General features: G+C 40.4%; 1 protein-coding gene across 1 annotated transcript in view; it reads left to right on the plus strand.

Moving 5' to 3' along the window:
* Positions 1-13,896, plus strand: part of nt5dc1 (5'-nucleotidase domain containing 1) — a 96,184-nt gene that overhangs the window by 47,463 nt on the left and 34,825 nt on the right. The window contains exon 7 of the mRNA XM_033648746.2: positions 6,335-6,509. Coding sequence (XP_033504637.1) covers positions 6,335-6,509 — 175 coding nt within the window. The remainder of the gene's footprint in view (positions 1-6,334; positions 6,510-13,896) is intronic.

The raw sequence follows: 13,896 nt of genomic DNA on the forward strand, positions 1-13,896 counted from the left end.
TCTGTGTACACTATATTAAGCATATCTTCACTGCTTTATCTTGCCATCAAACAGACGTTTCCAACGGGGAACTGAAGCCATTATCTCAAAGCCAACAGACTCTAAAATGACAAAAACAGTCATTTTACTTTGCAGAACCCTGGAGTTACTGGTCTACCCTGCCTCGATCAGTAAGCGTGTAAGTAAAAAAACGGGAAAATATTCTAAATATAAAGTAGTCTTAAACTGATATTGATTTTTAGGTGGGTAGTTTTATGTGGCTAGAATTCATTTTGCTCAGCCACAGCAGTACATCACTTAACCTCCGTGGGGATAGATTTGGTGTATCACATACTCTAGCAAAGCAACACTGTACATAAAACAAGCACAGCAAAATTGGGCATCCATGTTTTATTATATATCTCTATACATTACAGTTGTGGCTGAAAATGACAACAGAAATAAACAAATTTGCCAATTTCACATGTTGTTGTTAGCACAGTGTCACAGTGATTCGGTCTACTGGTGTGGTGGTCTAGAAGGTTCTGTATCCAAGGAAACCTTGGTCAAATCATGCCAAAAACTTGTGTTGCAAAAAAAAAAAAATCTGCCTTTCTTGTCTCCTAATGTCTATCCATCTAAACTGTCACCTATATTAGATAAAAGCAAGTGCCCTAAAAAAAAAAACCTTTTTTTTTCAACCTTAAATTACAAAATATTTGATAATTAATACCAAGATACACAGAACAAGAAATTTACAAGTAACAAGTGAAGTGAGATTTTTAGTCATGAAGACGAAACTCATGAGGTCTTATCAGAATGAAAAATGGATACACTAAAAAGGCATTGCAACATATGCTTCAAACATCACAGTCTTGCGATTTGGAGGGGATGGTTTTTAAAGTGCAACCTTCATTCTTTTTGTATTCCTTTGTTGGGTAAATTCGCAATTTTATACAAAATCCACGTCTTATTTTGATGCAGTACAACATGGGTTGACCCTTTCCCAGGACCTTGTTTCATCTGTTTACTTCGGTGGTAAATTTCCCAGTGGAATAAAACAGCATCTGCTTCGTATCTCTGCAGCGTAGTATTTGATCAAATGTAACACAAAGGTGGTGGTGAGGTCACTTGTTTATCCTCTCACAGACAAAAGTGCGATATGGGATTTTGATGGCTGGGGAGATCTTTTAACCTCCCTCGTATGACCTCCCTGGCTGTGGGTAATGAGGCAGGACAGAATTTCAGCTGTAGGGTCCCAGAGGAGGAACAGCCTCACTAACTGAGGGCCGAACGTTTGCTTTTTCCGTTTAACTGATGCTGTTATGGTCTGCGGGTACAATTAAAAACTTCTGAAGAACTTTAGTGAAAATCAGAACCAAATGTTTACAGCTGAGACATGTTCAAAGGTGTGAAAGTTGGGCTCCTGATTGGGATCTTAGCTTTTGCTTGTTTGTGTTTGTCGTCATCTTCTGGTAAGAACCCTATACTGCCTTCTTAGAGCCTGAAATAACCTTTTCCTCACTCAAGGCCATACTGTGTTCCACCACACGAGGGCAGCATGTCCAAACATTTCAAACTGTAACTGCAGAATTGTCACGAGCTGCTTTATTCATCCACATTTTTGGCTCATGCACAAAAACTGAGTGGTATGTTATTTAGCAATTTCAAAGAAGACACGAGTCAGTGCCGGTAATTTCTAATCAAAGGATTTAAGGGCATTATGCTCAGCCTTAGAAAGAAATAAAAGACACATCACTATTCAGTTTTTTTGTGCTAGGTAAACACCACAGGGCTTTTTACTTCATGAGCCAGAGGTACCTCAAAGACTGAAACCTTAATAAGCAGAGGTGCCATAAAATCTGATCCCTCTAATGGACAGTCAGTACAAACTTCAAAAAAATCTCCAAATGTATAGAATTCTATTTGAAAAGGCCCAACCTGACTGAAAGACTTCAAAGGGCCCCATCAGGAATCTATAGGTGACATCATAGATGCTGTACATTTTTCAGGATGTTGGCCATGTCCATGTCAATACGAGCTTGCAGCAAGCTTCATTAAACTTGTTGTGTGTTAATTAGCAAATAATTAATTAATTCATGCCATGTTAACAGAATAAGAAGAAAGGGAAGACCTTTCATTCTTATAACTTTGGAGCATTGGTCAGATCAGGGCTCTTGTTAGAAAGTCATGATATCTCTGACTTGTGATTAAAACTAGGAGACTGTGATCTTATGGTCTGTACTATATTACATTAACCCTGCATTAGTTATTGAGGCTATAATGTTTTGCCCTACTGGCAGTAGGGCCTCAGGATGGAAACAATGTTGTTTACTTTGTTCACATATCTGCAACTAGCTTGTATGACTTCTATGAAATGTGTTATGAATATTCATAGTCTCCTGAGGATGTTTTCTCATGATCTGTGGGATCTCCTGCCCCTATGGCTAGTGCTGCCATTGAATCAAACGCTTGTAAAGAAGAAATAATAAAAGTGAGTGGTCCGATTGCTGTGAGATTTACAGAGCACACTGGTGTTCATATGAGGATGAACCATTTTGGACACACTATGATAGGGATGCACCAATTGGGCTGATACCAATACAGATATTTAAAAATAACAATTTAGCTGGAAAGCGATACCAATGTTTTATGTTGTTGTTGGGTTGTTTTTTTTTTGTTGTTGTTTTTTTATCATATTACCATATGTGCCTGCGAAACAAAGAATTCTTCACTATAAAAAAAACAGCTAATCTTGTATGAATTCACTTAGCCCTTCAACACTACTTTTGAATGAGCACAAATTCCATCATACAAATCTTTGAAACAACCTTTAATATAACCTTCTTTCACACATAGCACATCTTAACTAAATAACTGCGCACAAAGTTTATAATATTATATATAATATTGCTGTGAAACATCAACAAATTTTTCCTTGAAATAGTTGTATTTATTCAAGTTTCTTGCCAAAATCTAAAATTACAAGATTACCATCGACCACATAAGGATAATGATATAATTTACTTTTGCCTAATACTCATTTTTACTGCATAGAGCTTGAACGTATCATAATGAAACTCAATGCAACCTCTGTTAGTTATTAGTTCTGGCCATTGGCTGCTAACAGCTAACGCTAACTAGTGCTTCTCCTGCCGATTTCATCAAGGATTTCTTATTTATATTGTAGCATTATCAGGATTATCAGGAAACAATAGGGTGTGTCCCCTGACGTGTCAATAGTGAGTTTACTGCGCCCTTTCATCCCGAACGTGCCCTAGGGACAATTTTTTTACTGTTCTTGGGCCAACGGGACACCCTTAGTCTCGAGCCCTGCTTTTTAACCTGCACAAAACTGAGGTGACACTACAGAAAATCATCAGCCACTGTTGTTGGAGGATGGCGTCTTACTTTGCTGCAGGCTGATGGCAGTCAACAAGTTCAATATTGATGTTTGACCAATAAATTGGTGGATTCATATACTGTTAGCTTTCGTCTTGCACCACTCAAGGGTCTAAATGTCAACAGTGCACACAAGGCATTCTGTAATGGAAAAGACAGTTGTCTTGCTCCTAAGAGGATAAACCCATTTGATTTCAGTGACTCAACTGTCTTCATACTTGCACCATTGTCTGAAAACACTTAATTTTTTTTTTTTTTCTCAACCACTCCTCCAGTCCTCTAATAATACATTAGCAACACTGTCAGTGTGTCTCTTGGTTTAAAACATTGCTAATGTGGGGTAAAATTAACATTGCAGCTTTAATGGGCCCTTAGCAAAACGTCAGATCTGTATTTGTAGGTTGCCACAAAAATGTAACTCCATGGAGTTTTTTAATGTTCACACTGAGAGGAAAACATCAGAGAGGTGTCATGTGTCAGGCAAAAAAACAGAAATAGGACACTTGGGCCACAGTGTATACAGAGTCTCTGACTGTGTCTGTGACGCTCTGAGGGCCCAGTGATGCTCCTGAGAGGCTGCCGTTCTCTGCCAGGGTAAACACCTAAGCTCATGAATACACACCACTCATCCACACCCTGCCCTGTTTTCCTAAGCCCTCTTTTCTCCTGCTTGTGAATGAAGCAACAGCACCTTTCACTTATTGGTTATCCTCTTCAGCTCCAGAGCAAACACCATGTACAGGTTGCCTCATTTTTCTGTTTTGATAAGGTTGCGCATATCTCAAATTTGAATTTTGTTCTGTGCTTCACATTACTAAAAATCGCCAATTAAAAGTAATTGCATCACAGAGGAGAGGGGAAGTACTTTTCTATGTATCTCATCTGGATTACAAAAAAGTCTTATATCCTTTAATTACAAACCCTCAAGGTAACATTTTGTCACATTTCCTCCCATTACCAAGAAAAATTGCACTATTTCGTAACCTAGTCTTGAAACATGGACTTAGCATTATATGTTGTCAATCAGCATCGAGTTCCTCTATTCCCTTATGTTTTATTCATGGGTTTTTATATTCATGAGGCTTTTCTGAGAACATTAGGCCAAGAGTTATATTCTTTGCTGGACTGGGATTGTGTAACACAGATCATAACGCTGCCATATTTAGCTCTATGCAATATGCTGACAGGATGCACTGAAGGGCAGCTGGGAGGCTTCAAAGTGAGGGAAGCCCATTGACGGAGCCTCAGAAGTGGGTAGCATGACTCCGGGCTCCCCTTTACCTTTGTGAATATGAATGTGGAGGATTAAGAGAAGAACATTAGCTTTAAACTTGTTCCTAACTTGTGGAGACAACAAAATGTTAAAACCATAGTTTACATTTACTGTGTGTAAGAACGCTGACCATGCAGACACTCTCACTCACGATGTCTGTGTCTTGCATTTATTGATGATGGCAATATCAGAACATTTGTGGTGCTTCAATAGTTTCAACCATGCACCACTCTGTTTGTTTTGTTTGTTTTGATGAGTCCCTGGATAAATGCCAAGCAGATCATTTCTGTCCTGCAAATCGGATTTCTGATTGTCATTACTTGACAAATAAGTGATATTTTAAAAATAGCTTAATACTGTATAAAATCAAATTTAATCATATGTCAAACAACAATAAAACTGTCCTATACAGTTAATGTAAAGGGTTGCTAGTTACACCAGAAAGTGGCACAGCTTTCATCCTTACATCCTTGTAAAATGGGGGATGCTCGTGTGAAAATTAGAGGTGGAAAGTTAACTGATAACATTTTAGCCACTGCTGTTAGCAAGCATCCCCACTGACTGGTAATGGGTGGGACTGAGAGTTTGGTGATAGTGATTCCTTGTAAGGTCAAGCTAGCCGCTAACATGCTAGCACTAGCCTGACACAATAGCCATCCTAGCTAGCTGGCAAGCTAGCTTGTTTGGCAATTAACCAAATGATAAATAAAATGTTGAACTACCAGTTACTCCTCTCTAGAGGCAGGTAAACTACACCAACACTAAACTGTATTAAAAGTAGCAGCAACACTTCTGACTATTCAGAAAAAAAATAGATGTTACTGCAGAATTACTACTGTTAATACTTACATACTTCTAATAGGCTACCACTGTTACACTACAAAACAATTAAATCTGGTTATTGGAGACTTAAGTCCACAGTTGTTGTTCTGTAGACATCACTGATAAATGCATGGTTTATTTATTTCAGTACATTCCACAATTTTAGTTTAGTTTTCCTCCTCTGTCTGTATGCTGTCTCTGTCTCTGTCTCTTTGTCTCTGATGAGTTGGTTAGATGACTTTTAAACATCTGTCAAATTATCAGTAATTGAAAAGTGTATGTGCTTGATACTGTATGGCTGTTTTACATGGTAATGGCTGCACATTAGTTCTAGCTGTTAAGCTGTTGAGCCTCGCCTGTTCGTTTTTAACTGGCTCTTTGTCATTGCCGTATAGGCAGATGAACAATGTTTGGCTTCCACTAGTGCTGCAACTGCAGGCGGAGGTCCGCCAGGTGAAGTGAACAATGAGGGGAAGCCAAACATCGTTCATCTGCACACTGCAGGGACACAAAGCTGTTTGAAACTTGGCAAAATTTCCCCTTAAATGTCCACCAAACTCTTGGTGTAACTTAACTTTTGTCCTATTTGCATGCTGAAATATTGAAATGTAATTGTACAGTAAAGCAATGTTGCATCAGTTCAGAATAGCATTTAGTATTTTGTTGATGGTAATGGAGAGTGTTGTCACACATTGGTCTAAAATCTGCTATAATTCAACTGTGTTAAAAAGTCTGGTAAGTCTGAAGACCAAAGCATTTGATTTATTTATACACGTGTTACTGACCATGATGGTTCCATCTGTTTCGTGTCTTAAAAATCAAAGCCAGTTGTCTGACTACGTGTGTGTTTTTGTACAGACGATGCAGGGACGTACTTCCCCAGTGTGAAGAGGGACCCAGGCCGGTACCTGCAGCCCTGCTCTGACTCTGTCAAGACCTGGCTGCGCAGCATGAAGAATGCCGGGAAGATCCTCCTCCTCATCACCAGCTCCCACAGCGACTACTGCAGGCTTATCTGTGAACACATCCTGGGGTAAGACTTCACACACACAGGGACCACAGACTGGCCCCCTCTTAAACAAGACCAGGACCTGGTCTGCAGTCCTTACCATAACAGCCCCCACAGGATTTATAACCTGAAAGTGTCTGCTCAGTCCAAGCTGGCAGTTTTTGGTTTCCCTTCAACATTCCTTACAGCTCTCACATGCCATCAGTCATTCCTTTAGTCAGCGCTGGTTCACATGTCTTAAGTTACCATCATTATCACACACATATGCTACACTTATATATCTCCCAGCAGCGTTCAGCAGCCAACACTGAACATCAAGCTGTTCCTGTTTTTCATTCTTTTTTTTTCCACTTTGCAGATGTGAAACAGTATACACATCAGCATGCACCTCCTATTTTGTCCGTCAACAGTGTCTTTAAAATCCAAAAATTAGCACACACTTTGTGACACAACTTTAACGATTAACCATTTTCCTTCATCTTTTCCTATTTTTTGTTGTTTTTTCCTCTAAAATTGCCTTTTTTTAAAGTCTTTCACCCAATAGGCATCTACCATATACATACATATTCTATATTTTTCATATACCCTCTGAGACAGAGTAATTTAGTCAAAGTCCAGTCAGTTGCTTTTAAGCCAGTGGTTCCCAACTGGTGGGTCGCGGTTCAAAAGTGGGAGGTTCGCAAACATTTCCGGCACAAGCTTTTATTTTGAAGTGCCACTTTTTTGTTGTAGAGTGAGTAAATAATGAACTTGACAGACACAGCATACTAGTTTGAGGACATGGCCAAACGCAAGTGTGATGCGTAATATATTAAACTTTGTGGATCTTGAATTAATGACTAAGGAGAAAACTGGACCCCGTGGCTGGACCATTTGGGAACCACTGTTTTAAGCTAGCATGCTTTAAAGCTCCGGAAGCTAGTAAAAGCTAGCAAACGGTAGTAAGTAGTAGGGATAGACCGATATGGATTTTTTAGGGCCGATGCCGATACCGATTTTTTTCCATCACCCTTAGCCGATGACCGATTATGGACTGCCGATTTTCTTGTGCCGATATTTGGGGCCGATACTGCTTTTGTTCCCTCAATTTACATAAAAAAAATGACACAATGATAACAAATATTACAGGTCTCAAGTTTAAAATAAGAAACATTTATTGAACAGTAAAAAATACTAAAACAAGATGGAAAGTTGAGGTAGAACAGGTAGAATATTATTATTATTATTATTATTATTATTATTATTATTATACATTCAAATAAAAAAAAGAGTTCAGTGCTCTTAAATCTTCCAGTAATGTCTTTATAAAATAAACAAATATTTAAGCTGAAGCATAAATAAAACAACAACTACTGTACACAGTAGGATTCAACAGCTTTGTTCAACTTAACCACATACTTTCAAATGAAAAAAAGTGCCAGGGAAAAATAAATCCGCGAACCCATGCGCGTATCGGCCGATGCCGATACAAGTAAAAAACTCAAATATCGGCTCGATATATCAGCCGGCCGATGTATCGGTCTATCCTTAGTAAGTAGGCCTTGAATTCATATTATTTTGTCTTTCTTTTTTTATTTTAACAATGGTTTAGATTACTATGTGTAATGGAAAAGGTGTCACGTATGATAAACCCACAGGAAGTTGTCTCCAACTCTGCACTTCAAAAGCTCCTTTTAGTCTTTTCTTAGCTTATTGTTTAGATTTTTCTTGAAGCTGTAGCAGTCAGCAATCAAGTAGTGACAAACCCACTGCATACAGTAAATGTTGGTGGAGACCAAAACAGAGATAAAAGGAGAGTGAATATAATGTGCATGTATGGGGAACATATTTCTTGGTTGACTAGAAACACAACTCCAAAGGGATGCTAATGTTGTGTTGTGTCTGGTAGATGACTCAGGCAACTATTTGCAAACACATTTGTCAACTTTGAAATGTGTTAATATGTTAGATGAAATAATAAGTCTCTACAGCTGCTGCCAAAAAGCTGCCAAAAATTCTCTACTTTACTAAAATGCTTTTTGTGAGGACAGTGGTGTACTCACTAAGATAAGTTCATTGTTGAATTTGGAAATAGTAGTTTTACAAAATATTCTCTATCACTTAAAAGCTTATAAACTCAGAAAGTGGATTTCAGCTTTTAAGCTAGCTAGCATTAAAGGGGCTCTGTGAAATTCAGAGCTTTTGAATTGTTTGCACACAGTTCACAGTTTGGTGGTCGCTGAGCTAACGATGCTAACTCCATAAACAGCGCTAAACAACAACAACAGTGCTGACAGAGCTAACGGTGTTCAAGTCAGGGGGGAACCGAAGGTGGAGTGCAACCTCTGTGACAACCCCGTCCCAATATCAGAGGTAACTGCTGTAGGAATTGCAAAGTAGCAGCAATGAGCTATCTAGTGGGTTACACACATGGACTAACATGCACACATGCCCAGACTGTCTTATCACACTAAACCACAGGGTAGCTCGCATTACAACACGTACAGAGTGAGCGCAACTTCTGCTGCGTTCCATTTACCTCGGAAGTTGGAGGTTGGAGCTAGGAAGGACGTTACACCCAAGTTGACAGCGTTCCAGTATAACAAGATGGAAAACTGAGATGTTGATAGCAATACCAGTTCTGGCTGGGTTAGCCATTGAAAGCAATACCTTTTGATGACAGTGCATTACGCTGTATTTTGTGCATACAAACAGCGTGGCAACATATCCACGAAACCGTAAATTCTGATGTTCCGGTGCAAATGGAATGCACCATTCATCCTCTGGTCAGGACGCCATTACTCAACTATATTTTTACATAGCAAATAGTGGTTTGCTTCATTAAAGCTCTAAATGTGGCATACAGAACCTTTTTACGTTTCAGGAAAAAAAGCTGCTAAATTACTTGAAATATAAAGTGTACAATCAACAACCAATGGGTCTCCTGATTAAATACATTCGTTTTTGACTGAGTCAAATTTCCTTAGGCCTATTTGAAAAGGCTTAAGATCACTGGAGTCTGTATACTCACAGTTAGCTATTACTTACCATTTCACAATTTACAGCCAGTACCTAACATTATAATTGCAGGCATGCAGCAAAAGAGATTATTGTCCTAGCAAGCTCAGTCTTTGTAGTTTAGCACTGGCTTTGTGCATCACTGGCCTCCCTCTGTTACCAGTGCACACTGTGTGGTTTAGGCTTGTTTTTGTAGCCGAAGCCCTGTTATACACTCGATCAAGCAGCATGAGAGCATTGAAAAAACACAATGTCTGTGTTGCTGCTGTGCTTTTACAAACATAAGCCCTTCTTGTTCTTTGGATGGTGTTGTTATCTTACACTGCATTCGCCTGTGTAGGTGGTCTGCTTTTTCACTTCTCCTGCTCAGAGCTGATTGTTCTCTGTAGTCCAGCAGAGGCAAAAAGCAGGTTGAGGTAAAGCAGTTTTGGAAACCAGTTTGTCTCTCGGGGGCCCCTCTGGCCCAGGCCTCCCTCCACCACCCCACCCCCGCTCTCACCATTTCCTGTGAGGCAGCAAGCAGCCTGGTCATTCCTGTTGTTCCTCACCCCTCTCCCTCGCTCCCCTGCCGTTTCACTGGCTCCCCCCTCCCCTCCTGTGTCTGTGACCTCCAGCTCCGCAGCATGTGTCGCCTCCTGAGGAGAGCAGTCAGAGCCCCAGCTGTGAAGGAGGTTGTGTGTGTGCTCAAAATCATGTTCAAGTCATTACTTTACAAGGTCAGGGGATGCAGATTTATGTTGTGATTGCGACAAGAGGAAGTTAGGCCAGCTTCGGGTTGTTGGTGGAGAAGTGTGCTTTGTTTGCACGCTTAGTGGGCCTGCTTTAAGATCTTTCCTGTTTCTCCTCCACCTGAAGTTCGTGTAGCTACCTCTTCTTCAGGGAATCCGTTCAACTTCAGGCAGCTCGGGACCAAATACTTACTCTTTTTCTTAGTGTCTCATCATGTCAGCACATCACTGTGGAGAAAGCACTTTGTTGTGAAAGGCACCCTCTCCCACAACACAGTACTTCCTTCTCTGGAGAAAACCGCCTTAGGCCTCCAGCCGCTGCAGTGCGGTGAGCCGGCTGGAGGCCAGTGACACTCAGCTGTCAGAAGTAGCACAACAAGGCCAGAGCTGTCTGACAGGAGGCTACTGGCCAGTACCCAAAAGGCTGTCCAGAGGAGCTGCTGCCGCTGTTTGGCACCACCAGATAAAGGCATTTATTGCTGGAGTGCTGCATACTTTATTGATTTGTTAGTTGTTGTTAAGTCTTCTGATGTGATGTGCTGCATTTTTTGCCTGAAATAAAGTGTTAACAGTCCAGACAGGATCCTCTCCAACTGTGTAAAATTAGCCTCGAGATGGCTGCAGGCACAGTTAGAGAAGCAAGATTAATTCAAGATATCTTCAAACACAGTTTTACTAGGCAAAATACCTTTTAATCACATTCGGCATATCTCTACTTTACTTGTGACTCAGTTCAGGATATTAGCAACTGTTCAGCATTAGTTCAGGCAGAACACTATGTCAAGCTCAGCTCATGTCCCAGCCACCTCAGCTGATCTCAAACAGCCAATCAACTGATGGATCAGCTGATTGAGGGAAGGGAGTCTGATAGATCACATGATTCTTTACTATGCAACCAATTGGTGAATCTCATTCAGGGCGCCCTATTTAAACTGCTCTGGCCTGCCTACTGTTGCTGCTTCCTCTGCAAGCCACTTTGCAACCCACCTCCACCACAGCTCCTCCTTTTCATGCTGTGTCTGACTTATCAATGTCAAACCTGTTTGTCATTGATGCTGCCTTAGGCTTTCCATGTAGGCACATGGAAGGGCAGGGGGGTCTGCTCTTTCTGCCTCAGGCTTTCCTCAGTTGCACATGTAAGGGCAGAGAGGTGTTCTCTCTTTGCCCTAGGCTTCCCTCTTTCCAGGTGAAGAGGTGTGCTCTCTCCACCTCAGGCTTTCCACATAGACCTTAGGAAAGGCAGAGAGGCCCCAGAACAGAGCCATACCGCCAAATATAATACTGCAAATGGTAATAAAGTTTTCTTTGACTAAAGTGGTCCTGATTGAATGTGTGGTTATGTAGAGGGACAAAAATCATGTGGTTACGGTTAGGAAAATATCATGTTTTGGCTAAAAATCCCTGCTGGAAAGGCAGGGATGTCTAGGTAAAAAACAGCTGCTTTTTGTGCCACTATTCTGCCAGAAAACAGCACTGTCTCGGTGGGCTGAACCTCGTGTTTCAACAACCACCTCTCCAGCTTTACTTTCTCTGACTTTAAATACATGCATTAGGTACAAGTTGGTAAAGTGTGATGCCAAACTTGAATTGAAGGCTAACTTTTATTTAAGCTTACTGTACAGTAGTTCTGCTCTCTTTAACGATGCAGATTTGATCATTTAAGTACAGTCTTGTAAGAATTTTTGTGACTTTAGAAATCTGAAATTCAAATTAAAGATAGTCAAAACTGAACTGTATATATCTTCATTTGTTGAATTAGTTTTAAAGGAGTGCCCTGGTGGTCAGGGGTTTAAGGCGCTGACAATGTAAAAGCAATTGTAACACAGTATACTTAAGACTAGTTTAGATGTCCCAAAACAGGCACATCAACATCAAAATAGCCTTCTCATCTTACACCCAATAACATGGTGAAAAGTAAATTAATCAGTGTAATTAATGACTCTTGAGACAGTTCTTGTGAAGGCCTTTTAAAACTTTTATTTAATGTTAGATTTTTCTCTGAGCAGCACACTTGTGGTGTCACTTGCTGCGATCCATTTACTTTGGAAGCTGGAGGTTGGAGCTGGGAATTACGTCACTCCCAAGTTGATCGTGTTCTAGAATAACAAGTCAGGCTTCAGACTTCCCAGTGCAAATGGAGCGCATCATCTATCTCTGTGTTTTTCTGCCACTTCCTCTAGCCTCTACAGTTCAGTCAGAATTACTAGCACTATGTGGTGTTAAAGGTCCCTCTAGAGAGCAGCTGTGGAATGACCAGACTTGAATCTGCTATGGGTCGCACAATGCGTATGGTTTGAGTCCAGTTTCTGTTAAAGTCTAGTCTTTATTATGCACATTAAAGCATATTTCTGAATTTTGACAATGCCTACCAGTACTATACTACTAACAGTCATGGGCTGCCTTTGTTTTGGTTTGGTTTGTTTTGGTTTGTTTTGTTTTGGTTTGGGCTGTCAGCGCAGTGCAGCAGGGATTTGCATTTCCATCACAACAGGGCTACCTTCTTGAGGGTGTGTCTTTAGCTGATGATGGCAAGTCTTGATTGATGACGTTTAAAAACAGCAGGCTGATCCACAGCTTAAGTCCCCTGTTATTTTTGCTGCATGTGTTTTCCCACAGCTGGGCAGGTACAAGAAGTTAACCTGTTGCAGGTGAGCTGTTTGCAGAAGTGCAGTAAGAGCCTGTTGTCTGCAGCTCTTCATCAACATCTCACTGTGGCTGTTTCTGCTTTCACTTTCCTCCCTGCTGTATTATTACACTTGCCTTTATTGAAGAAAAGCTGCTAACAAAGTTCTGCTAATTCAGTGATAAACACTTTTCATTTCCCGTAGATTCATCACAATAAAAGTCCTCATTTATTTTGTTATGTAAAAACCTGTGTTGTGAAGCAGAGAAATAAGGAAATGTCTAGTTTTCGTGCAGCAACTTCACACAGCTTCTAATACGGCTGATAGCGAACATGAAACAGTAAAATAAAGCAGATATCTAAAGTAAAAACAGGACGCAGGAGAGAAACTAAACTCCAAACCACAGAGATTCCAATCTACAAAAGCAGTGAGAGCTGAACACACAGAGACTTTTAAAAACATCTCTTTCTGCTGCAGCTTGAGTAGAGTCTTGCAACACAAGCTTATTTCGGTGGATGAAGGGGTGCCGTTGGGGGTTGGCTGAGGTCGGTGAGACGTCACTGTTACCCGCTTTGAGGTGGGCAGCCTGGCTTTTTGGACCTCCTCAGGAGAAGGTCCCCCTCTGCGTGTCTTAACTGATAATGGAAACACAAATCGGTGCAGCATGGCTTGACTCAGTGTGGCCAAAAGTGACAGTGAAAAAGGCCCAGTAGTCTCCAGAATGCTAGTTCCTGGAAATATTGTGGTGCCTGGCTATTGAACATAAACCGGAGATCAGTTGCTGCATAATACATACTACCATTAACAATTGTAATAATTGATTAGTTTTTGTTTAAATAGAAGCCAAGGTTGGATACAGGAAAAGATACAGGTTAATGACGAATGCCAAACAAAGTCATTCAAGTTATAATATAACATAAATAAACTGTAATAGTAGCCTTTATAAAGTATACTTAGTAAGTATGGCAAGCTGTTTTGTCATGATAAATATATGTGATGAAACAGCTTAGCATATATACAGACATCCATGCACCAAACTGATTGGTTCACATGTTTTTAGGT

This window comes from Epinephelus lanceolatus, chromosome 13 (assembly GCF_041903045.1).
Source record: "Epinephelus lanceolatus isolate andai-2023 chromosome 13, ASM4190304v1, whole genome shotgun sequence".
Lineage (NCBI taxonomy): Eukaryota > Metazoa > Chordata > Actinopteri > Perciformes > Serranidae > Epinephelus > Epinephelus lanceolatus.